Genomic DNA, 24,595 nt, shown 5'->3' on the forward strand with positions numbered 1-24,595 from the left:
TAAAGCTGTAGTTAATCTGCAGCTTTAACATGATCTGTTTTTGTGTTTCCCTAGATACCAAACTCCGGAAAACATGCACAGGAGAAGATGGGCAAATCAAACAAGACTACTCACACTCACAATATTGATCCATTTAAATGCCACAGTCATTTAAACTAATGACTGAGGTGAAGCACAGCTCCAATGCCATATTCAAGTTTGCTGACGACACCTCTGTTGTTAGCTGAATCAAAGGTGGTAACAAATCAGCATTTGGGAGGCAGGTTGATAATCTGGCCAAGTGGTGTCACAACAGTAACCTCTCACTCAATGACAAGATCGTCAAGAAGTTGATCATTGACTACAGAAGGAGGAAGTCAGCAACTCTGAATTCCTCAGTGTTATCATTTGAGAGGATCTGCTCTGGGTCCAGCATGTAGAGCATTACAAAGGAAGCACAACAGTGCATCTACTTTCTCAGAAGATTCTGCGTGTCATCTCAAACTCTGACAAACTTCTGTAAATGATGCTTAAGATGGTGACGCGACAGCAGTGTGCGCGGCCTCTCCGGTGATGAATATCTGTTATCTGTCAAGTAGGGGACCGTGCACAACTCTGATTTGATGGAGACAGATGTGAGAGTACAGAACAACACCTGGGAAACTTATGAAACGCCCGCTTCGCTGCCACTGCTACTGTGTGGTAACCCGAATCTCCGGAGCAGAAGGCCCCCCGGCAGGCTGCATTGGAGCGGCTGGTCGGAGGCTCGAAGTTTTTGGACGGACGGGCTCACTCAGTGTCGGCTGCTTCCAAGGCATCGGCAAGTTGACGGTGCCTGGAGGTTTATGGCAGGGAGTTTCTCCGTTTTGTCGCCTGCTATCAGGGACTCGGGAGTCGATCGACTCGGGGACTTAGAGACTATTTTTACCGTGCCCATGGTTTGTTCTTCATCAAATTATGGTATTGTTTTGCACTGCTGTAACTATATGTTATAATTATGTGGTTCTGTCAGTGTCAGTCTTTGGTTTGTCCTGTTTTCTGTGATATCACTCAGGAGAAACATTGTATCATTTCTTAATGCATGTATGCATTTCTAAATGACAATAAAAGAGGACTGAGTGTTCTCATAATCTAAAAAAATGCATAGTGGAGAGTACATTGACTGGTTGTATTATGGGAACACCAATGCCCTTGAACAGAAGAGCCTACAGTTTGTTGTCTTTTGCATGATTATTTGTCCGTATGTTGGGTGTGATCTTTCATTGATTCTATTGCGTCTCTTTGTACTTACTGATTATGCCTGCAAAAAAATGAATCACAGGTTTGTGTATTGTGACATATGTACTTTGACAATGAATTTACTGAACTTTCAAATGGAGCAAAGCCAGATTTTGTGCCCCAGCTTCACCTTGCCGTTTCAAGCACCAACTTTCCATTTTACCCAACTGATAAAAAAAAACTATACAGGTATAAAGCTTACCATTTACTGACTTGGTATTCTCCTCCTCCTCGTCAGAAGAGTCTTCTTCAGAGCTGGTCTCTGCCGTCTTCTTTGCAGGGACTATGGTGGGTGTTTTCACATCATTCGGAACAGTTGGCCTGCCTTTTGGCTTCTCTTCCTCTGAATCTGACTCAGAACTATCCGAGCTGCTGCTGCTGCTGCTTTCAGCTTTCTTGGCTGCAGAGTTTGCAGCCAATGGAGTAGAAGTGGCTTTTACTTGTTTTACTTGGGCCGCTGGTGATTTTGACTGAGGCTCATCATCACTGGAAGTTTCTTCAGAACTGCTACTTTCATCTTTCTTCACCGCCGAGGGTTTGGCTTTTCCTGCCACTGCCAGTGAATTGCTTTTTGCTGTCACAGCTGCAGATTTGGCTGTCACGGGGATTGAAGTTTTAGCTGGAGTTTTAGCCTCTTCCTCGCTGCTGGAGTCTTCTGAATCTGAACTGCTTTCTTCAGCCGCTGCAGCCACCTTAGTTGCTGAAGCGAGTTGCTTCATTGGTTTCCCAGGTGCAGCACTGGCTTTGCCAGCTGGTTTGGTGGCTGCAGCAGCCCTGCTCTTCTCATCAGAATCACTGGAACTGTCCGAGTCAGAGTCCGAGCTGCTCTCTGGTTTCTTCGCTTGGGCTGCGGCTGTTTTCTGCAGGGGGTTTGCGGCAGTTTTCAATGCAGGATTTGACTTGGCCTCCTCTTCAGAACTATCAGAGTCTAAACATTAGAGATTGCTATTATTATTCTTTCAGTAACAAAGACATATAATCACATTCAACATCAGCTGCCTAACTCTGAACCAAAAAGTGTTAAAAGTCAATCTATTTTCCTCCTGCTGTGTTCTGTCAGTCATGCAGCAAAACCAGATCTTCACTCACAATTGGAACTAGTTTCTTGTTGTAACTAATATAGAGGTCTAAGGCTTGTCTTGCAAACTGTCACACAGATCAAATCATTACACAGTGCATTAAGAAAAGCACTTTACCATCAAATGAAATCATACACTGTTTAGAGAATAGCTTGAACCCACAACCTACTGAATCAAAAGACTATAGTATGAGTAGCAAGCCAACACTAACACCCACAAAGAAAAGAACTTCTTACCAGCAGTTTGCCATTGACAGAAATATGAACTATGGATATCCCCCTGGTGATCTGCTGCCGCCCAGCTGTTGCCTAGTGCCTCCCCAAGCAAAATGGCAAGACAAGCTCTGCCCATGAGAGGACTAAATGTACTGATAGCTAGTAAAAGTTTCTTAATGTCCATGGCAATCAAAAGCTACTATATGTCAGCTGAATAACATAAAATGTGGAAATTAGAGATTAAAATCAACTCAACTAATTAAAGAAATATGACCCTCTCCCTTGTGGCTGTCCTCCTTATTCAAATGAGCTACTTTTTGCACAGTGGACAGAAACCACAGTTTAAACCCCAACAAGGAACATTTAACTCGAATGTTGGGGTGGTTGGAGAAGGGTTAGGTGCTGTATAAGCTACAAGTGTTGCCAGCAAGCTCTTTTCCAAACTGATTCATTTCCCAAAGGGAGCATTTGCATACCAGAAACAACGATGACTTGCACCTCCTCACCCTTTGGGAGAACAGATTTTCCACATTCTCTTACCGGACTCACTATCTGAGCTGGAAGAAGCCTTCTTGGCTGTAGGTTTCTGAGCAGCAGCGGCTTTCTTGGCTGGCACCTGACTGGTTTTTGCCTGTGCAATTGTTGCTGTTAGGAGGAAAGCGGAGAGTCAGAGTGCAATTTTTAAATTTCATGTTCTAAAACATGGCATGACAGATAGGATAGAGTACTGTAAGGTCCAGAGTAGACAGTTCATCCAGCACACGGAACTTATTTAGAATATATCAACTATAAGACTTGTCACTTTGCCAGTTGCAGGCTTTTGTATTTTCAAGATTCTTATTTTAATCCAATTCAAAGAATTTATTTGTGACAACAAAAATACCATCAGTATCCAAATTATAACCACAGCTGATTAAATAATTGAAATCTTAATCTGTTTCTTGAAACCATGATGTACAAGATCCCCTTGGAGACTGTGATGCAATCTATTTTTCCCCTGCCCTGTCCTGTTACTTGTGCTCTCTCTCACCTGCTTCCATATGCTAATACACCTTTTATCTCCTATCTTGTGAGTCACCTTACAGCTTGTAACTTAATTTCATGGTTTAACCCTAAATACATGGGTGCTACAGTTAATGTAGTGGCTAGCATGATGCTATTACTGCTTGGGGTGTTCGATTTTAGAGTCCAATTCCAGTGTCTGCAAGGAGCTTGTACATTCCTCCTTGTGAGCCATTTGGGAGTTCTCTGGATGCTCCAGTTTCCTCTGACAGTCCAAAGCCATACAGGTTAGTAGGTTAACTGGTCACTGTAAATTGTTCTGCAATTAGGCTAGGGTTAAATAGGTGGGTTCCTGGGCAGTGCAGTTTGTTGGGCCAGAAAGGCCTGTTCTGCACTTATCTCTAAATAAACAAACATTTCTTTAGCAGATTGAATTGATCTCACAGACTGAACAACTCCTTAAGTGGGATCTCCTTAATCATCTTGCATTCTGTTACCAATGTCTTTTGTTTAAACAACATGACAATTTGGTAAGTCTTAACTCCTCCATAATTCTCCCTCTCTTAATCTACATTTGGCCCTTAATTTATGTAAACCAAGAATCACACTTCTTGGTAGGCTGTTCAATAATGCACTTCTTCTGTCCCCAGTTACCAGTCTGCTTCAAACAAAACAGAAATGTTAAGTGTCCTAACATTCACAATCTGCAAGTTTTAAACATATTCTAATTCTGGTACATAGCTTGCAGTAAGGAGTGCTCGACCATCACAGATCTCTTTGATCTTTATACTATACACATACCGAGTTAATACAAGTTGTTTTTGCTTCAATACTATCTGATAAGAGCAGGTTAGAGGCTACCCAGACGGAATATAAGATGTTGTTCCTCCAACCTGAGTGTGGCTTCATCTTTACAGTAGAGGAGGCCGTGGATAGACATATCAGAATGGGACTGAAGGCCAATATGCAATCTACAAACAATAGTTCAACACAGGTGTCTTTACTGTTCAGATCCTCTAGAGATGAGTATAGACCAGGGAGATGGCATTCATGGTAAGCAAATTGAAGTGGCTTGAGATTGCCTTACAGGCTGGAGTTAACAAGTCCCAAGACCAGCTTCTCGGAGTACTTAATGATGGTGGATGTGAGAGCTATTGGGAAGTAATCATTAAGGCACATTATCATGCTTTCCCAAGGTACTGGGATGATAGAGGTCTTCTTAAAGCAGGTGGGAGCCTCATTTACTTATGGACCTGGAAGTACCTCTGATGTCTGAAGTCTGCCAACTACATGAAGCCAGCTTACTTCAGGATAATGTATTAGACTGAAACAGGGAGAGGCTAAAAATATCTGCAAATAGCCCCCAGCTTATCGCATAGGATCTAAGGACATGGCCAGGACAGTTGCCTTCTAGGAAACTGCAACAATGTCTGCGGGTACAGGTGCACTGGAGGTGGTTGGAGTGTGTGGTGATATTCCAACCCCCTTCCATACAAAACCTGCAGAAATTGTCTTAAGCTCATTGAGAAGGCTTGTAGGCTGTTACAGTATGTAAGCCCTGCCACAACCAACAGTTGGTCTGGGACTCAACCATGGTATCCATTATATCTTCATCGAGGGTCAGGGTCACCAGATTTGGATGCTGCTGTCTAGACTTCAGTAGGGAGTAGTTCTCCCGGTCCAGCCACGGTTTCCATTTAGGAACACCTGGATTGCTCTCTTTGGCAGGGGTCCCCAGCCTTTTTTTGCACTGCGGACTGGTTTAATATTGACAATATTCTTGCGGACTGACCGACCTGGTGGGGGGGGGCGGGGTGGTTAGGGTTAAACTCACCTCAACATGACTTTTACAGTTAAGGTTGCCAACTTTCTCACTCCCAAATAAGGGACAAAATTAGCAGTCAAATCCAGGACACTTGTGTTTACCCCGAGAAAGACTACCATGACCATGAAGCCTTGTGCGGGCACCTGTGCGCGCATGAGCCTATGTGCCGATTTCCACCCCCCACAAATTGGTTTTGGCTTAATCTTCCTGACTATACTGTACATACATTATTGCTATTTTATATAGGCTGTGTATTTATCATATCATTCCTGCTTTTATTATATGTTAGTGTTATTTTAGGTTTTATGTGTTACTTGGTATGATTTGGTAGGTTATTTTTTGGGTCTGGGAACGCTCAAAAATTTTTCCCATATAAATTAATGGTAATTGCTTCTTTGCTTTAAACCATCTCGGCACGGAAGGTTTCATAGGAATGCTCTACCTTAGTGGGGGGGAAATACAGGACAAGGGTGGTCCCGTATGGGACAAATCAATTTAGCCCAATATATGGGATGTCCCGGCTAATACGGGACAGTTAGCAACCCTATGTTCAAGCTCAACAAGGCGTGGCAAGGAATGAGGAAAGCTGCAGCTGACTCATATCGTTTCCTCGCGGCCCGGTAGCACATGCTTTGCGGCCCGGTGGTTGGGGACCGCTGTTCTTTGGTATACAGTCATCAACCAGCTTGCTGATAAATGTGTATAATGAATTTAACACATGAGCAACACCTTTCACAGAGCTCAAAAACTTTACAACTGAAGTATTTTCTGAAGTGCACTTAGTCATAATATGCAAAACATGACTGCCAAGCAAGCTCTGCACAAATTCCCACAATGACCTGATTAATGTTTTTTTTGAATGAAGGATAACCATTTAGGATAACTGACTCTCATTATTCCCATAAGACACAGGCCCATCGAGTCTGCTCATGGCTGATTTATTTTCCCTCTGAACCCCAATCTCCCTGTAACATTTCACACCCTTACTAATCAAGAACCTATCAACCTCTGCTTTAAACATACTCAATGACTTGGCCTCCAAAGCCAACTGTGGCAATCAATTCCATAGATTCACCACCCTCTGACTGAAGAAGTTCCTCCTGCATGGCCTTCTATTATATGTCTTCTGATCCAAAGCTTTCCCATTATTAAAAACAACCTCTCCATGTCCACTCTAGCTAGGCTTTCAATATTCAGTAGGTTTCAACCAGATTCTTCCTCATTCTTCTAAACTCCAGAGACTACAGGCTCAGATCTATCGAACACTCCTATTACATTAACCCATTCATTCCGAGAATCATTATTGGATACTTCCCCTAGGCCCTCTCCAATGGCAGCATCTCCTTTCTTAAAACTGTAGCCCCTATTATTTCCTTTGAAATGATATTATGAACATTTCACAACAACCTGATGGAGCAAACTGAACCTTGGCAACGTCTCGACTGAAAAGCAACACTCCCTCACAATTCCTGCAGCCTAGACCTTTACTATACCCCAGTATTTAGAGAATACCAAGGTCATATGCTTCAGTTTTAGAAGAACTGTAAAAAAAAGAGGAGAGATGGGTACAAATGCAACACTTAAGCATTTGGATAAGTACATGGAGGGGAGGGAGTTGGAGGGTTATGGGCTGAACATAGGAAACACTGGCAGAGACGATGCTGTGGTTGGAATGGACTGGTTGGGCCAAAGGGCCTGTTTTCACGCCGTACTACTCTAAAGAACAAGGTGGCTCACTAACAGGCAAATAAACAGATTAGTCACATTCTCAGAACATGCATACCCCATTCTTTCCCCACAGCAAAACACATACTTAGCAACACTCAAAATGCTGAAGAAACTCAGCAGGCCAGGCAGCATGTATGGAGTCGATCTTTCAGGCCGAGACCCTTTATCAGGACTCAAAGCATTGGCAGATGTTATTGTGCTTGAGAACCCATACTTAACAGCTTTTGGGGGGAACATTAACAAAAGAGAAACTGGTGTGAGATTACTTTAAGAGATAAAGATTTCACAGAGGACCACTAACAAGGTGGACAACAATCTCAAAGAAAAAAAAATCAGGAGAAAGTTGAAACGATAGCATTACAAATAAAATCAGAGTTTATAATCTACACTATTTACCAATTTAGCCTGACACTTACTGGCAGGTTTCATGGGTGTCTCTTCATCACTGCTGTCTGAGCTATCATCCGATGATTCACTGATTTCCATTTTGGTCACACCTGCAGATGGTGTCTTCTTGGTCGCCTCTTTTGCTGGTGTCTTTTTGGCTCTATCCTTAGCCAGTGCCTTCTTGGACGCAACCTTAGTCGGCGCCTTTTTGGCATCTCCCTTAGCTGCCACTTTCTTGGTTGCCTCTGTTGTTGGTTTCTTTTTGGCCACATCCTTTCCTAATACCTTCTTGGCTGCACCTGCCTTCACATTCTGATCTTTGGGAGGTGGTACTGCACTGTAGGAACCTAATAGGGAAAAGACCAATACCAAAACCTTACAATATTGCTTTCAGACACTTACTCCTTCTTTTCCCTCCAACATTGGTGACTTATGACAGTACAGCTGTAAACATTGTCCACAAGGATTTTAGAAGGGCACTTGACCAGGCAACTCCACTATGGATGGTCCCAAGCTCGACTGTGAAAGGAGGTGACCTAGGCATGGAGTTAGCAACCCATCTTGTAAAAACCCAGAGCTACAGAAACATCAACAGAGCTCCATAGACCACATTCCTGGGAGAGGAAGAATATTCACCCGGAAGGTGTATGAAGTGATGTGGTGAAAACTGAAGCCACAGGACTGATCAACCTTCTATAGGCCAAGGACAGAGGACTCTGGTGAACTGCTATCTGCAGTCTATGCCCCCATATGGGCTAAAGAAGAACTTGACAAGGTCCCTACTAGGAGGATCACCCAGAGATTAAGGTGCATGAAATCCAGGGTGAATTGGGCATTTGTATTCAGATACGGCTTGCCCACACATGTCACGGGGTAGTAGTCAATGGAACCTATTCTGCCTGGAAGTCTGTGACTTGCGATTTGCAGAGATCTGTATTAGGACTTCTGTTGTTTGTGAAACAGTATATAAATGACCTGAATGAAATGTAGATGGGTGGGTAAGTATGCAGACAATTCAAAGATAACTTAGAAGATTGCCTAAGGATACAGTGCAGGATTATAGATCAGTTGCAGATATGGACAAATAAATACCAGCTGGAGATTAACCCAGCCCAATGTCAAGTGTTGCACTTGTTATCTTTTTCCCAGGGCTTAAATGTCTTATACCGAGAGCATATAGTATATTTAAGGTCTTCTCCTTCTTATTGGGGCATAGGTTGCTGACAGAAACTCACCAGAGTCCTCTGTTCTTGGGTTAGTCTTTCAAGTTGCCCCTAGGTGTAGACCATCATTGAAGATCCTTCCGCTCCCGAGGAGGAAGCCTCTAGAGCTTCTGCTGGCATTTCTGTAACACTGGTACAGGATGGTACTAACTAGCACCACGCCTAACGCTCCTCTTTTCACAGCTGGGCTTGGGAAAGTCCATAGTGGAGTCATACAATAAATTTAGGGTGGGAGCGGGCAAATTCAAGATATACCGGCAAGTTGTTTTGGAGGCAAACAATATAGTGGTGCTGAGGCCCTTACACATGCACATGAAAGTGCAGGAGATAAAAGCATACAGACACTGTGTTGGCAGAAGGGATTATTATCTGAATGGTGGCAATTAGGAAAAGGGGAGGTGCAACGAGACCTGGGTGTCATTGTACACCAGTCATTGAAAGTGGGCATGCAGGTACAGCAGGAGGTGAAAAAGGCGAATAGTATGCTGGCACTCATAGCAAGAGGATTCGAGTACAGGAGCAGGGAGGTACCACTGCAGTTGTACAAGGCCTTGGTGAGACCACACCTGGAGTATTGTGTGCAGTTTTGGTCCCCTAATCTGAGGAAAGACATTCTTGCCATAGAGGGAGTACAAAGAAGGTTCACCAGATTGATTCCTGGGATGGCAGGACTTTCATATGATGAAAAACTGATGAAAGACTGGTTCGACTAGGCTTATACTCTCTGGAATTTAGAAGATTGAGGGGGGATCTGATTGAAACGTATAAGATTCTAAAGGGAGTGGACAGGCTAGATGTAGGAAGATTGTCCCCGATGTTGGGGAAGTCCAGAACAAGGGGTCACAGTTTGAGGATAAAGGGGAAGCCCTTTAGGACCGAGATGAAGAAAAACTTCTTCACACAGAGAGTGGTGAATCTGTGGAGTTTTCTGCCACTGGAAACAGTTGAGGCCAGTTCATTGGCTATATTTAAGAGGAAGTTAGATATGGCTCTTGTGGCTAAAGGGATCAGGGGGTATGGAGAGAAGGCAGGTACAGGGTTCTGAGTTGAATGATCGGCCATGATCATACTGAATGGTGGTGCAGGCTCAAAGGGCCGAATGGCCTACTCCTGCACCTATTTTCTATGTTTCTATTAGATTAGCCTGATGCTACATTGTGGTTGCTCCCGTGCTGTACTGTTCTAAGATTCTTTTCAATTCATGTACAGGTTACTTCATCATAAAGCTTGAGATTTAACACTGATTATGAACTTATCGCTAACTAGATTAAGTCATTCTCCATATGCCCAATGTTATCTATTGTATAAACAAACTGTACTCTGGTATAGACATGATTGTACTGAACCACTTTCTTCACCTTGTTGTGCTTTAGTTTTTGCAGTAGGTGGCTCATCATCTGAACTGTCAGACTCTTCACTGCTTGAACTCTCCTTTGTTGTGGCTGCCACTGGTTTAGCTGGGATTGCGGATTTTGGATTTGGTGCCTTTCCAATAGGAGACTTGGTTGGCTGAGCTTTCTTTTGCATGATCTTCTGTTAATATGAGATAATTTATCAATACATGAAAAAGAACAAGTGCCTGTAACCAGAAGATTTTCACATCATACCAGTATTCCTATAGCATTGTAAATCCACCCAAATAATTAACAGTAAACAGACAAATCTTTGCAAACATTGCCAATAAGGATAAAGAAGAACAAATCATAGGAATGCTATTAACTTCAAGTTCTACACATCTCAGGGCTAAATGTTTACTTATGATTTGATTGTCAGCACCGTGTACACTACGTCCACAGACAAAAATCTTAGAATATTATGCTCCCTCACCTCCTGCATGGAGCCCCTGAACAAAAGTGCCTTTATACAAGCCTTGCAGATCACTTGCTCAGGCTCAGATGGATTACTGTTAGGACCAGAGAAAGGCTGTAAAATATAATCTAACCAAAATAAAAGCAGGGAATTCTTTTGTTATGAAAAGGCACAACTGATATACAGAAGCAGGTTCTGTTTTCCTCAGCGATAGAAGAGTATGTGTAGAATTGAGGTATTCTGAATTGAGGTATTCTGATAAGAATGGATGTGAATGAAATGACTGCCAATGCAGTAGGATTATAGTCATAGAACACGACACACAGAAACAGGATCTTCAGCCTATCTCATCTGTGACGAGCCATTAACCTGCCTAGCTCCATCAACTTCCACACAGACTATAGCCTTCCATACATGTACCCACCCAAATTTCTCTTAAATGTTAAAATTGAACCCCACACCCACTATTTGCACTGGCAGCTTGTTCTACACTCTCATCACCCTCTAAGTGAAGAGACCCCCCCCACCCCTCATGTTCCCCTGAAGCATTTCACCCTTCACCCTTAACTCATGACATCCATTTGCAGTTTCATCCAACCTTAGTGGCAAGTCTGCTCGCATTTACCCTATCCATATCCTTCAAATTTTTTACTTCCAAGGAATAAAGTCCTACTCTACTCAACCTTTGCTATAACTCAAGTCCAGGCAGCATCCTTGTATACTTTCTCTGCACTCTTTCAATTTTTTTTTAAATTTTATTTTTATTTGGATAAGGTGTTTGCAAGTATTATACAAACTTTTTTTTACATGTATAACCTTTTCCATTTTTATATACGTATAAATCTATAATTATTTATACATTCACAAATACACATTGAGATGACATAAAAAGTAATTAGGCGCTTAAATAGCTAATTATGTGCAGTTGTAATTCCACTCTATTAGACTAAGTAATGATAATGGCTGTTAAAAAAATTAGTAATAACAGTGGTTGAATAATAATTTCCATGCATCTCTTCTGGTCCATTTCTTTCTGGTCCAAAATATTGTATGTAGCCCTATGTAACTTCCATTGTAGGGTGTTTATATCTTAATTTGTTCGAGTTTGTTCCTACCCACAAACATACTTATCCAATCCCTATGTACTTATTTACTTCATTTTATCATTTTTTTCCTTTCCCAAATCTTTTCCTTTACTTTTGTTAATTCCCCATTTTTCAAAAAAGAACAGTAAACATTCAAACTCAGGGTGCTTACGTTAACACTTACTATGTTGATGAGGAAAGCAGTACAAACCATTAGGAGAGTCATCTAAAGTCTGCTCACTTTGGGGTTATGAATTCAATCCATTTATTCCAAATTTGATAAAATTTGCACTCTTTCAATCTTATGTACTTCTTTCCTGCAGGTAGGTGACCAAAACTGCACTCAATACTCCAAATTAGGCCTCACCAATGTCTTACGTGATTTCAACAAAACATCCTAACTCCTTTACTAAATAAATTGTTTTAAGGAGGCCAATGTGCCAAAAGCTTGCTTTACAACCCTATCTACCCGTGACTTCACTTTCTAGGAATTATGGATTTGTATTCCCAGATCCCTCTGTTCTACCGGAATCCTCAATGCCCTACCATTCACTGTGTAAGACCTACCCTGGTTGGTCCTCCCAAAGTGCAACACCTTACATGTGTCTGCATTAAATTCCATCTGCCATTTTTCAGCCCAATTTTCCAGCTGGTACAGATCCCACAAGCCATGATAGTCTTCCTCACTGTCCACTACACCCCCAAAATTTGCTGATCCAGTTTACCACATTATCATGCAGATCATTGATATTGATGACAAATAACTGACCCAGCACCGATCCCTGTACTCCACTAGTCACAGGCCTGCAGTCAGAGAGGCAACCATCTACTACCACTCTCTGGCTTCTCCAGTGAAGCCAATGTCTAATCCAATTTACTACCTCATCTTGAATGCTAAGACACTGACCTTCTGGACCAAACTACTATGCAGGACATTGTCAAAGGCCTTGCTAAAGTATGCACAGGCAACAATCACTGCCTTGCCTTCATCAACTTTCCTGGTAATATCCTCAAAAAAAAAACTATAAGATTGGTTAGACACAACACACTTATCTTTGCTCATCTTTGGAATGTGGGAGGAAACCGAATCACCTGGAGGAAACCCAGTCACTGGAAGAACATGAACTATCCTAGTACAAGATGACTTTAAGTAGACTTCAGACATGACAGGCATAAAGAGAGAGTGGAACAGATGCAAGCAAGATACTTGACTGTGTGGTTGCACTATGGACTCTAAGAAACATTGCAAGGCAGGCTTGTTAAAAGCCTTACACTAAGGATGAATGTTTATCTATGCCACCGATCAGAGAAAATTAAAATATGTACTTGTGCAGACACTAGTGGTTTATTTGCAGCTGAGTCAGAGTCACTCGAGTCATCACTGGAATCATCTTCACTACTCTCATCGGCTGCTTTAGTGACAGCTTTTGGAGGGATCCCTGAAAACAAAACAGAGCTCAGTTTACTGAAGCACATCAGGAAGACATTACAACTTAGAGGAAACAATTCCGATTACATTACTAAGACACCTTAAGCTCTACAGTGCTGGATATACACAAGACAAACATGAATCCAGGGATTGTGGGCAGACTTAGTTTAACCTATTTTATTTAACTGCCTAACTCCTCTGCCAGCCATAGGCAGCTAGCTCGGTAATGGTTATGGTTACCACAGTTTGGCTTTACCTGGTTTCACAGAAGCTTTTGCAGCAGGTTTCTCATCCTCTGAGCTGTCCGAATCTTCACTGCTAGAGCTTACATCTTTCTTCCTGGCAGCAGGTTTGCTTGCTGGAGCTGCTTTATTTGCAGGGGTCGCACTTTTAACAGTGACAGCCTTCTGATGAAGCAGAAGAATGCAAAAGATAAAATAAGGTTAAAACAAATCTTTGAAAGGAACCAGCTTAATAAACTCTCTAAATAATTCTGACAGATCTAGAAAAGAAAATATGCAAGACAATGTTTTTTTTTCAAGTTTTGCTTAAAGGAAAAAGTCAAGTTGGCCCAGACCAAGAAACACTAAATACAATCTAGCAATTGCCACAATATACATCAATGTTAAAATAATTATCATCAGTGTTAACCAAAGGTTTCTTAAGCAACCTCTCAAGATCCAGGGTGACTTGATTCCAATTTGTTTTGTGGATACTGATACACTCTTCCCATAAATGGGATAGGATCACTTCTTCAGTTAAACACAGGAGTTTGTCCTATCAAATCTGCTCCACCATTCGATCATGGCTACTTTTTTCTCTCTCAACCCCATTCTTCTGCCTTTTCCTGTAACCTTTGACGTCCTTACTAACCAAGAACCTATCAACCTCCACTTTTATTTACTGTCTGTTATGCCGCTAGCACGTAGGGCAGCAATGAAGGTCCTCCATCTTTTCTACTGTGCCCCTGGTGTGGTTCAAGGTCCTCATTCTGCCTCTGTAGTACAGTGCCAAGTTGTCCTTGTGTCTGAAATTACCTTCCACTTTAGATATATCCAATGACTTAGCATCCACAGTCTTCTGTGCAATGAATTCTACAGATTCACCACCCTCTGGCTAAAGATATTCCTCCTCATCTCTGACATTCCTCTATTCTGAGGATGTTAACAAGTTTTTCAAAACCATTCCCAATGCTCTTCCTCCACTTCGTGTGGTTGCACTGACCCACGCTGACTAAATTGGAGACATCAGATGAGGACAGCACTGGAACCAGGGACCCCCTACATCACTGCTAGCCATTCTCCATTTCTTTATGACCTCAGCAAAGCATCTTATAACAATTACTAAATTAATAACTCAACAGCACTTGCACACTCGTATTATACCAAACATCCAGCTCATCAAGATAATGAAACACACTGACTCTTGTGATCCCAATCCTTTACTCCAGTGCGTAATTTCAGACAAGTCAAATTCCATTGTAGCACTAATCTTATTTAGAACCAGCAATCAAACATTGCCAACTCTGAGGCAGGACCATCACATAAGGAGACAGTTTTGAGTCCTCACCTGCGCTGGCTTCATTTCTTCCTCTGAATCTGAAGAACTTGAATCTTCACTGCTACTGCTTTTCTTCTTTGTCACAACATTTTTGGCAGCGGGTTTGCTTACAGCAGAGGTTGGTGGTTTGCTCACTATATAAATAACACAACAGCAGTGTCAAGCTGGTGATGTTTCACCACAGATTTATTGCATCATATTTGTGTATCCACCAAAAATAGTTCCTTGCAGAGTGCTAAAGGAACACAGCAGGTCAGTCAGAATCTACAGAAAGGAATAAATAGTCAACATTTCAGCTCAATATGTTGATTGTTTATTCCTCTGCACAGAAGCTGCTGAGTTCCTCTAGCATTTTGTGTGTGTTACTCTGGATTTCCCACATCTGCAGAACCCTGTGGTTAAAAATTGTTCAATTTGCAACAATTTTAAAAGATGAAAGATTAGCTTTAATTGTCACATGTACATTGAAACATACAGTGAAATGTGCTGTTTTTGTTGAGAATGTGCCGGGGGCAGCACGCAAGTATTGCCAAGGCTCTTGTGCCAAAGTAGCATGTCCATAATTAAATAAACTTAACCTGTACATGTTTAGAATGTGGGAAGAAACTGGAGCAACCAGAGGAAATTCATGCAGTCATGGGTAGAATGTACAAACTTATTGCAGATGATGGTGGGAATTGAACTCCAATCCTACAGCCGGTGCTATAAAGTATTATGCCAAACGCTATGTTACTATGCCAGCTGCTATGCTCTACTGGTGCCAGTTGCAGTCAGATAATTTACCCGTTACCTTTTTGTACTGATGCTATTAGACACACTATTGAATGGAACCTTGTTCAACATAATCATCTCATTAACAAGATCTAAAATTCAGGGATTTCTGACCCCTATCCCAGAGGCTCCAATGCACAGGATCACAAGAGGCTGTAGAGGGCAGTAGACTCAACCAACTCCCCACCACTGAAGAAATCATGAGGTATTGCTTCAAGAAGGCAGCACCTATTATTGAGGACCCTCGCCATCCAAGACATGTCCTCTTGTTACTATCATTGAGGAGCTGCTTCAAGAGCTCAAAGACCTGCGCTCAGTTTCAGAAATGGCCTTCTCCCTCCTACCATCAGATTTCTGAAGAACAGTCCATGAACCCGAGAGCTCCTTTATTCCTTTTCAGCACTATTTATATTTTGTAATTTATAATATTTTTTGTCTCTACACAATACTGCCACTGCAAAAAAAATTTATGTAATACAAGCTCGTAATAAATATGATTCAGATATTGAAATCATGGCTATTTTCCCCATAGAACGTAACTTGACAAATGACCCAGCAGCTGAATTGTAGATTACGTTACAACATTTTTCATCTTCTAACCCTTACTAATATTCCACTGTGCACCAGAGTCAAGTATCAGTCTGGATGAATTCATTCCTCTTTATCGTGTATCAACTGTGTATTCTCAAAAATGATTATCAAGCAGTGCCTGCTGAAACCATGTGCATATCTATAAGTGTGTTTTTTTAAAAATAAAGTCTGTCATGCTTTGAAATACCTGGCTTCTTTGGAGTAGGTTCTTCCTCAGAGCTGTCCGAGCTGTCTGAACTACTGGAAGATACATCTTTCTTGGCCTTTTTTGCAGGAGGACCGTTAGGTACAGCCTGCCTTTTCTTCGCTTTCCCTGATGACCTGTAGAAAAGTTTTAATGAAACAATCAATAACGCACTACAGAACATTTCCACTGATACAATTTCAGCACGGAGGGTACAAGATTTCCAACAGTTGTTCAAGGATTACAACAACTCCTGTTATAAAACAGCCAGGACCAAAATGTTACAGAACCCCAAAATGTTGATGAGCTCCATTTAGAGAAGGAAATACATCTAATAAATACATCTACAATACTAAACTGTCCTTCTGAAACTCCACAACCACAGCAACACAGCCGACTCGTGAAAAGGACAGGCAACAAATTATTCAAGTTCAAGGGAGTTAGGGCTGGATTCCAAAGACAAGCCTGATGGCAAATGCCTTTACGTTGCTAATTTCAATAAATGATTCATCAGGAAATTAGGGGCCCTCTAAACTAAGCAGTCAAATCAAATGCTTAATGCACAAGGCACAGTGGAAGATGTTTCCACCAGAACCTTGACTTTGAAAGGTTATTTCAATTGTATTGCATTCATATTCTAATGAATTTTTTCAGTTAATGCATTGAAACATAAAAGCACATTCATTTTCTTTATCACACGAGATTCTAGAGATACTGGAAACTCAAAGTAACACACAAGGTGCTGGAGAAACTCAGCAGGTCAGGCAGGATCTATGGAAAGGAATAAACAGTTGATCTTCCAGGCCAAGACCCTTCATCATCCATTTTCTCCCTAATTCAACACATCTGATAGGAGGTCAAACTGAACCTTTAACTCCATTCCCCCCTTGTATGCCACTTGATCTGTTGAGTATCTCAATTTTTATTTCCAACACTCAATACCTCCATATTTATTTTCCTTTATATACACATTGCAGTCAGTTTACCAATCCATATTGCTACCTCCAGAACATTCAGAATCAAGTTCTTGAGTGGTTATTATTATTACAGTTTATTATTAAATCATAAACCATAAGAATTTCACATAATTAAGTTTAGTAAGAAAAAAATTATTTCAAACAACAAAAATCTGCAAAGTACCATCAGGAAAGACTTGCCCGAATAGCACAATGGCACCCATGACAAAGACAGCAGTAAGTGGATGGAACATTTGGTCAGTAGCTAACCAATAGAGAAATTCCTTCACATGTTGCTATGTTAAACAGGGACAACTGTCAAGGGTGCTAGAGAGCTCTGAGACCGTGTTGAGTTGTTCCCTCAGGCCCAAAGGTTTCCTCCTCCATCACAATTTTGTGAATGCTGAGAGATTAACTGGCCACACTGTATTTTAGACCACAAAATATATGAGCAGAATAAGGCCTTTTGAGGCTGCTCCACCATTTCATCATGGCTGATCCAATTCTCCTCTCAGCCCCAACCTCCTACCTTCTCCCTGTATCCCTTCATGCCCTGACCAATCAAGAATATATCAATCTCTGCCTTATATATACTTAAAGACTTGGCCTCCACAGTTCCCTATGGCAAAGGATTCCACGGATTCACCATTGCCTGGCGAAAGAAATCCCTCATTTCCATTCTAAAAGGACACCCTTCTATTCTGAGGCTGCATCCTCTGGTCTTAGACTCTCCCACCAAAGGAATCGACCTCTCTACATCAACTCTATCAAGGCCTTTCACCATTCAATAGGTTTCAATGAGGTCACCCCTCATTCTTCTGAATTCTAGTGAATACAGGCCCAGAGCCAACAATCACTCTTGATTACGACAAGCCATTCAATCCCATAATCTCAAGCTGCAGGACATAGGAAACTGGGTGACAGCAGGAAGGGGAAATAAGAACGAGATTCCCGGATGGCATGTTGTCTCCCGAGCCCCAGGGTCCAGGATATCACGTATTGAGACCTCAGCATTCTTAAGTAAGAGAGTGAACAGTCAGAAGTTGTGATTCATATAGGTACCAATGACATGGGTAGGACGAGTGACAAAGTTCTGCATAGGGAATTCAAGGAGTTAGGTGCCAGGTTGCGATCTCAGGATTGCTACCCGTGCCACGTGCTAGTGAGGCCAGAACTAGGAAGAGTTGGTGTAGGAAGGAGGGCATTAGATTTTTGGATGAATGGGCTCTCTTTCAGGGAAGATGAGACCTGGACAGAAGGGGCAATTTGCACCTGGAGGGGAAGTAATGTCCTAGTGGAAAGGCTTGTTAATGCTGCATGGCAGGGTTTAAACTAGAGTTGCAGGGAGGTGGGAACCACAGTGCCAGACAGCTTGTGGAGAGGTTGTGGAGGCACAAGTTAGGAAGACCACAGATAAAGTTAGCAATCAAAAGGTTGAGCAAGGTTCGACAAAATCAAAAGGGGTGAATACAGGACCGAAGGTCATGTATCTGAAAGCAAGCAATATACGGAATAAGGTAGATTAACTTGCAGCACAGTTGCAGATTGGCAGGAAAGATGTTGTAGGCATCACAGAATCATGGTTGAAAGATTTTAGCTGGGAGCATAATATCCAAGGATATACATCGTATCGAAAGGACAGGCAGGAAGGCTGAGGGGGTGACATTGCTCTGTTGGTAAAAAATAATGAAATCAAATCATTAGAAAGAGGTAACATAGGATCGGAAGGAGTTGAATAATCGTGGATACAGCTAAGGAACTGCAAGGGTAGAAGGACCCTGACAGGAGTTGTACACAGGCCCCCAAACAGTAATAAGGATGGGGCCTTCAAATTACACTGAGAAATAGAAAATGCACGTCAAAAGGGAAATATTAACATAGTCATGTGGGACTTCCATATGCAGGTAGATTGGAAAATCAGGTTGGTGCTGGATTACAGGAGGGGGAATTTCTAGAGTGCCTACAGGTGGGCTTCGTAGAGCAGCTCGTTGTTGAGCCCTCTAGAGGATTAAGTATTCTGCATTGGGTGTGTGCAATGAACCAGAATTGATTAGCGAGCTTAACATAAAAGAAACCTTCAGAGCAAGTGATCATAATATGATTGAATTCACCCTGGAATTTGAGAAGCAGCAGCTAAAGTCAGATGTATCAGTATTGCAGTGGAGTAAAGGGAATTAGAGGCACCAGAAAGGAGCTGGCCAGAATTGATTAGAAAAGAACATTGGCAGGGATGATGGCAAAGCAGCAACACCTGGAATTTCTGGAAGCAATTCGGAAGGCACAGGATATACAGAAACCAAACAGGAAGAAGTATTCTAAAGAGAAGATGACATAACCGTGGCTAACAAGAGTAGTCAAAGCCAAAATAAAACCCAAAGGTTTGGGTGACTGTCAGAAGAGGGAAGGAAAATGCCCAGACAGTGGAGAGCACCCCTGTGGCTGCCCCCCTCAGCAACAAGTATCTCGTTTTGGATGCTGTTGAGGGGGATGACCTGACAGGTGACTGCCACGGTGACCGGGTCTCTGGTATTGAGCCTGGCACTGTTGTGCAGGAGGGAAGGAGGGAGAAGAGGAATGCGGTAGTCAGAGGGGATTCCATAGTCGGGGAACAGACAGGAGATTCTGTGAGCCTGATAGAGATACCCGTATGGTATGTTGCCTCCCAGGTGACAGGGTACGGGATGTCTCAGATCGGATCCAAAATATTGTGAAGGGAGAGGGCGAGCAGCTAGTTGTCTTGGTACATGTTGGTACCAATGACATAGATAGGAAAAGGGAGGAGGTCCGAAGAGAGATTTCTGGGAGTTAGGAAGGAAGCTGAGAAGCAGAACCTCCGACGTAGTAATCTCAGGATTGCTACCTGTGCCATGTGCTTGCGAGGGCAAGAATAGTAGGCAGATGAATGCGTGGCTGACAGACTGGTGCAGGGAGCGGGCTTCAGATTCTTGGATCATTGGGATCTCTTCTGGGGGAAGTATGACCTGTTCAAAAAGGATGGGTTACACCTGAACCCGAAGGGGACCAGTATCCTGGCAGGAAGGTTTAACTGAGCTGTTAGGGAGGGTTTAAACTAATTTGGCAGGGGGATGGGAACTGGAATGATAGAGCGGAGGAGGGCAAAAACAGAAATAAATCTAAGATAGTGAGCAGTAAAGATGCCAGGAAGGACAGGCAGGTGATGGGGCAAATTTGCAGCCATTGGGATGAGTTGTAGTGCAATCAAAGCAAGTACCACCAAATACTGGTCTTAAGGTGTTATACTTAAATGCACGCAGCATAAGGAATAAGGTGGATGACCTTGTCGTACAGCTGCAGATTGGCAGGTATGATATTGTGGCCATCACTGAGACGTGGCTAAAGGATGCATGTCTCTGGGAGCCGAACGTCCAAGGATACACGATGTATCGGAAGGATAGGCAGGTAGGCAGAGGGGGTGGCGTGGCTTTATTGGTAAGAAATGATATTAAATCATTAGAAAGAGGTGACATAGGATCAGAAGGTGCAGAATCTTTATGGGTTGATCTAAGAAATTGCAGGAGTAAAAGGACCCTGATGGCAGTTATATACAGGCCTCCTAACAGCTGCAGTGATGTGGACTACAAATTACAACAGGAAATAGAAAAGGCTTGCCAGAAGGGCAGCGTTATGATAATTGTGGGGAATTTTAACATGCCAGTGGATTGGGAAAATCAAGTCGGCACTGGATCTCAAAAGAGAGAATTTGTAGAATGTCTGCGAGATGGCTTTTTAGAACAGCTTGTTGTTGGGCACACTAGGGGATCAGCTGTACTGGATTGGGTGTTGTGTAATGAACCAGAGGTGAACAGAGAGATTGAGGTGAAGGAACCCTTGGGGGGGGCAGTGATCATAACATGATTGAGTTCACTGTCAAGTTTGAGAAAGAGAAGCCGAAATCTGATGTGTCGGTATTTCAGTGGAGTAAAGGAAATTACAGTGGCATGAGAGAGGAACTGGCCAGAGTTGACTGAAAAGGGACACCGGCGGGAAGGATGGCAGAGCAGCAGTGGCTGGAGTTTATGCGAGAAGTGAGGAAGGTGCAAGACAGATATATTCCAAAAAAGAAGGAATTTTCGAATGGAAAAAGGATGCAACCGTGGCTGACAAGAGAAGTCAAAGCCAAAGTTAAAGCAAAGGAGAGGGCATACAAGGAAACAAAAATTAGCGGGAAGACTAGAGGATCGGGAAGTTTTTAAAAGCTTACAAAAGGAAACTAAGAAGGTCATTAAGAGGGAAAAGATGAACTATGAAAGGAAGCTAGCAAATAATATCAAAGAGGATACTAAAAGCTTTTTCGAGAATATAAAGAGTAAAAGACAGGTATAGATAGATATAGATAGATACGAGAGTAGACATAGGACCTATAGAAAATGATGCTGGAGAAATTGTAATGGGAGATAAAGAGATGGCAGAGGAACCGAACGAGTATTTTGCACCAGTCTTCACTGAGGAAGACATCAGCAGTATACCAGACATTCAAGGGTGTCAGGGAAGAGAATGTGCGCAGTCACAATTACGACAGAGAAAGTACTCAGGAAGCTGAATAGTCTAAGGGTACATAAGTCTCCCGGACTAGATAGAATGCACCCTCGTGTTCTGAAGCAAGTAGCTGTAGAGACTGTGGAGGCATTAGCAATGATCTTTCAAAAGTCAATAGATCCTGGCATGGTTCTGGAGGACTGGAAGATTGCAAATGTCACTCCGCTATTTAAGAAGAGGGCAAGGAAGCAAAAAGGAAATTATAGACCTGTTAGCTTGACATCGGTGGTTGGGAAGTTGTTGGAGTTGATCGTCAAGGATGAGGTTACGGAGTACCTGGAGGCATATGACAAGATAGGCAGAACTCAGCATGGTTTCCTTAAAGGAAAATCCTGCCTGACAAACCTATTCCAATTTTTTGAGGAAATTATAATTAGGCTAGACCAGGGAGATGCAGTGGATGTTGTATAATTGGATTTTCAGAAGGCCTTTGACAAGGTGCCATACGAGGCTGCTTAACAAGATAAGAGCCCATAGAATTACGGGAAAGTTACATACGTGGATAGAGCGTTGGCTGATTGGCAGGAAACAGAGTGGGAATAAAGGGATCCTATTCTGGTTGGCTGCTAGTTACCAGTGGTGTTCCACAGGGGTCCGTGTTGGGGCCACTTCCTTTTACATTGTACATCAACAATTTGGATTATGGAATAGATGACTTTGTGGCTAAGTTTGCTGATGTTACAAAGATAGGTGGAGGGGCCAGTAGTGTTGAGGAAACAGAGAGTCTGCAGAGAGACTTGGATAGATTGGGAGAATGGGCAAAAAAGTGGCAAATGAAATACAATGTTGGAAAGTGTATGGTTATGCACTTTGGCAGAAGAAATAAACAGGCAAACTACTATTTAAGTGGGGAGAGAATTCAAAGTTCTGAGATGCAACGGGACTTGGGAGTCCTCGTGCAGGATACCCTTAAGGTTAACCTCCAGGTTGAGTTGGTGGTGAAGAAGGCGAATGCAATGTTGGCATTCATTGCTAGAGGAATAGAGTATAGGAGCAGGGATGTGATGTTGAGGCTCTAAGGCACTGGTAAGACCTCACTTGGAGTACTGTGGGCAGTTTTGGGCTCCTTGTTTAAGAAAGGATGTGCTGACATTGGAGAGGGTTCAGAGAAGATTCACTAGAATGATTCCAGGAATGAGAGGGTTAACATATGAGGAATGTTTGTCCGCTTTTGGACTGTATTCCTTGCAGTTTAGAAGAATGAGGGGGGACCTCACAGAAACATTTCAAATATTGAAAGGCATGAACAGAGTGGATGTGGCAAAATTGTTTCCCATGGTGGGGGAGTATAGTACGAGAGGGCATGACTTAAGGATTGAAGGGCGCCCATTCAGAACAGAGATGCAAAGAAATTTTTTTAGCCAGAGGGTGGTGAATCTATGGAATTTGTTGCCACGGGCGGCAGTGGGGGCCAAGTCATTGGGTGTATTTAAGGCAGAGATTTATAGGTACCTGAGTAGCCAGGACAGTGGGAATAAATGGGAGAGTGGATCAGCTCATGATAAAATGGAGGAGCACATTCAATTTGCCGAATGGCCGACTTCAGCTCCTTTGTGTTATGGTCATATAATACAGAAAAATTTAGTGGGAAGTTAGAGGATTGCAAAGCTTTTAAAAAATCAACAGAAGGCAATAAAAACATCATTAAGGTGAAGATGGAACTCAAAAGTAAGCTAGCCAATAATATTAAAGAGGATGCATAACGTGCAAAAGAGAGGCGAGAGTGGATATTGAACGCTGGAAAATAATAGAAACCATAGAAAAACTACAGCACAGAAACAGGCCTTTTGGCCCTTCTTGGCTGTGCCGAACCATTTTCTGCCTAGTCCCACTGACCTGCACACGGACCATATCTCTCCATACACCTCCCATCCATGTATCTGTCCAATTTATTCTTAAATGTTAAAAAAGAACTCGCATTTACCACCTCGTCTGGCAGCTCATTCCATACTGCTGGAGAGGTAGTAATAGAACACAACGAAATTGGGGATGAACTGGATAAGTATTTTGCTTGTGGAAGTTCCAGGTGTCAGGAAGCATGAAGTGTGTGAAGATACCATAACTAGACAGAAGGTTCTTGGGAAACTGAAAGGTCTGAAGGTAGATAAGTCACCTGGACGAGATGGCTTTCACCCCAAAATTCTGAAAGAGGTGGCTGAAGAGATTGTGGAGGTATTAGCAATTATCTTTCAAGAATCACTAGATTCTGGAATTGTTCTGGAAGACTGGAAAATTGGAAATACCACTCCACTCTTCAAGGAGGGAGAACTGCCAGTCTTACCTCAGTGGTTAGGAAGGTGTTGAAGTCAATGAGGTCTCAGGGTACTTGGAGGCACATGGTAAACTAGGCCATAGTCAGCATGGTTCCCTCAAGTGAAAATATTGCCTGCTAAATCTGGAGAATCTGTTGATATTGTGTACTTGGATTTTCAGAATGCCTCTGACAAGGTGCCACACATGAGGCTGCTTAACAAACTACGAGCCCATGGTATTACAGGGAAGATTCTAGTATGGATAAAGCAGTGGCTGATTTGGCAGGAAACAACAAGTGGGAATGAAGGGAGCCTTTTCTGCCAGTGACTAGTGGTGTTCCACAGAGGCCTGTGCCGGAACCGATTCTTTTTACATTATGTCAATGATTTGGATAATGGAATTGATGGCTTTGTTGCAAAGCCTGCAGATGATATGAAGATAGGTGGAGGGGCAGGTAGTCTTGAGGAAGTAGAGAGGCTACAGGAGGACCTAGACAGATCAGGAGAATGGGCAAAGAAATGGCAGATGGGATACAGTGTCGGGAAGAGCTTGGTTCTGCACTTCGGTCAAAAAAATGAAAGGGTTGACTATTTTCTAAATGGAGAGAAAATGCAAAAAAAAAAAGTTGCACAGGGAGTTTGGAGTCATTGTACAGGATTCCCTAAAGGTTAATTTGCAGGTTAT

General features: G+C 42.5%; 1 protein-coding gene across 6 annotated transcripts in view; it reads right to left on the bottom strand.

Moving 5' to 3' along the window:
* nolc1 (nucleolar and coiled-body phosphoprotein 1) overlaps window positions 1-24,595 on the bottom strand; it is a 39,112-nt gene that overhangs the window by 7,967 nt on the left and 6,550 nt on the right. For 5 of the 6 annotated variants that reach the window (XM_072282855.1, XM_072282853.1, XM_072282858.1 and 2 more), the window contains exons 3-10: window positions 16,149-16,282; window positions 14,609-14,733; window positions 13,296-13,446; window positions 12,937-13,049; window positions 10,075-10,249; window positions 7,523-7,840; window positions 3,092-3,196; window positions 1,460-2,185 (exon numbers count right to left, since the gene is read on the bottom strand). In XM_072282855.1, coding sequence (XP_072138956.1) covers window positions 1,460-2,185; window positions 3,092-3,196; window positions 7,523-7,840; window positions 10,075-10,249; window positions 12,937-13,049; window positions 13,296-13,446; window positions 14,609-14,733; window positions 16,149-16,282 — 1,847 coding nt within the window. The remainder of the gene's footprint in view (window positions 1-1,459; window positions 2,186-3,091; window positions 3,197-7,522; window positions 7,841-10,074; window positions 10,250-12,936; window positions 13,050-13,295; window positions 13,447-14,608; window positions 14,734-16,148; window positions 16,283-24,595) is intronic. The other variant, XM_072282854.1, reaches the window with a different exon arrangement.

Source organism: Mobula birostris, chromosome 18, assembly GCF_030028105.1.
Source record: "Mobula birostris isolate sMobBir1 chromosome 18, sMobBir1.hap1, whole genome shotgun sequence".
Lineage (NCBI taxonomy): Eukaryota > Metazoa > Chordata > Chondrichthyes > Myliobatiformes > Myliobatidae > Mobula > Mobula birostris.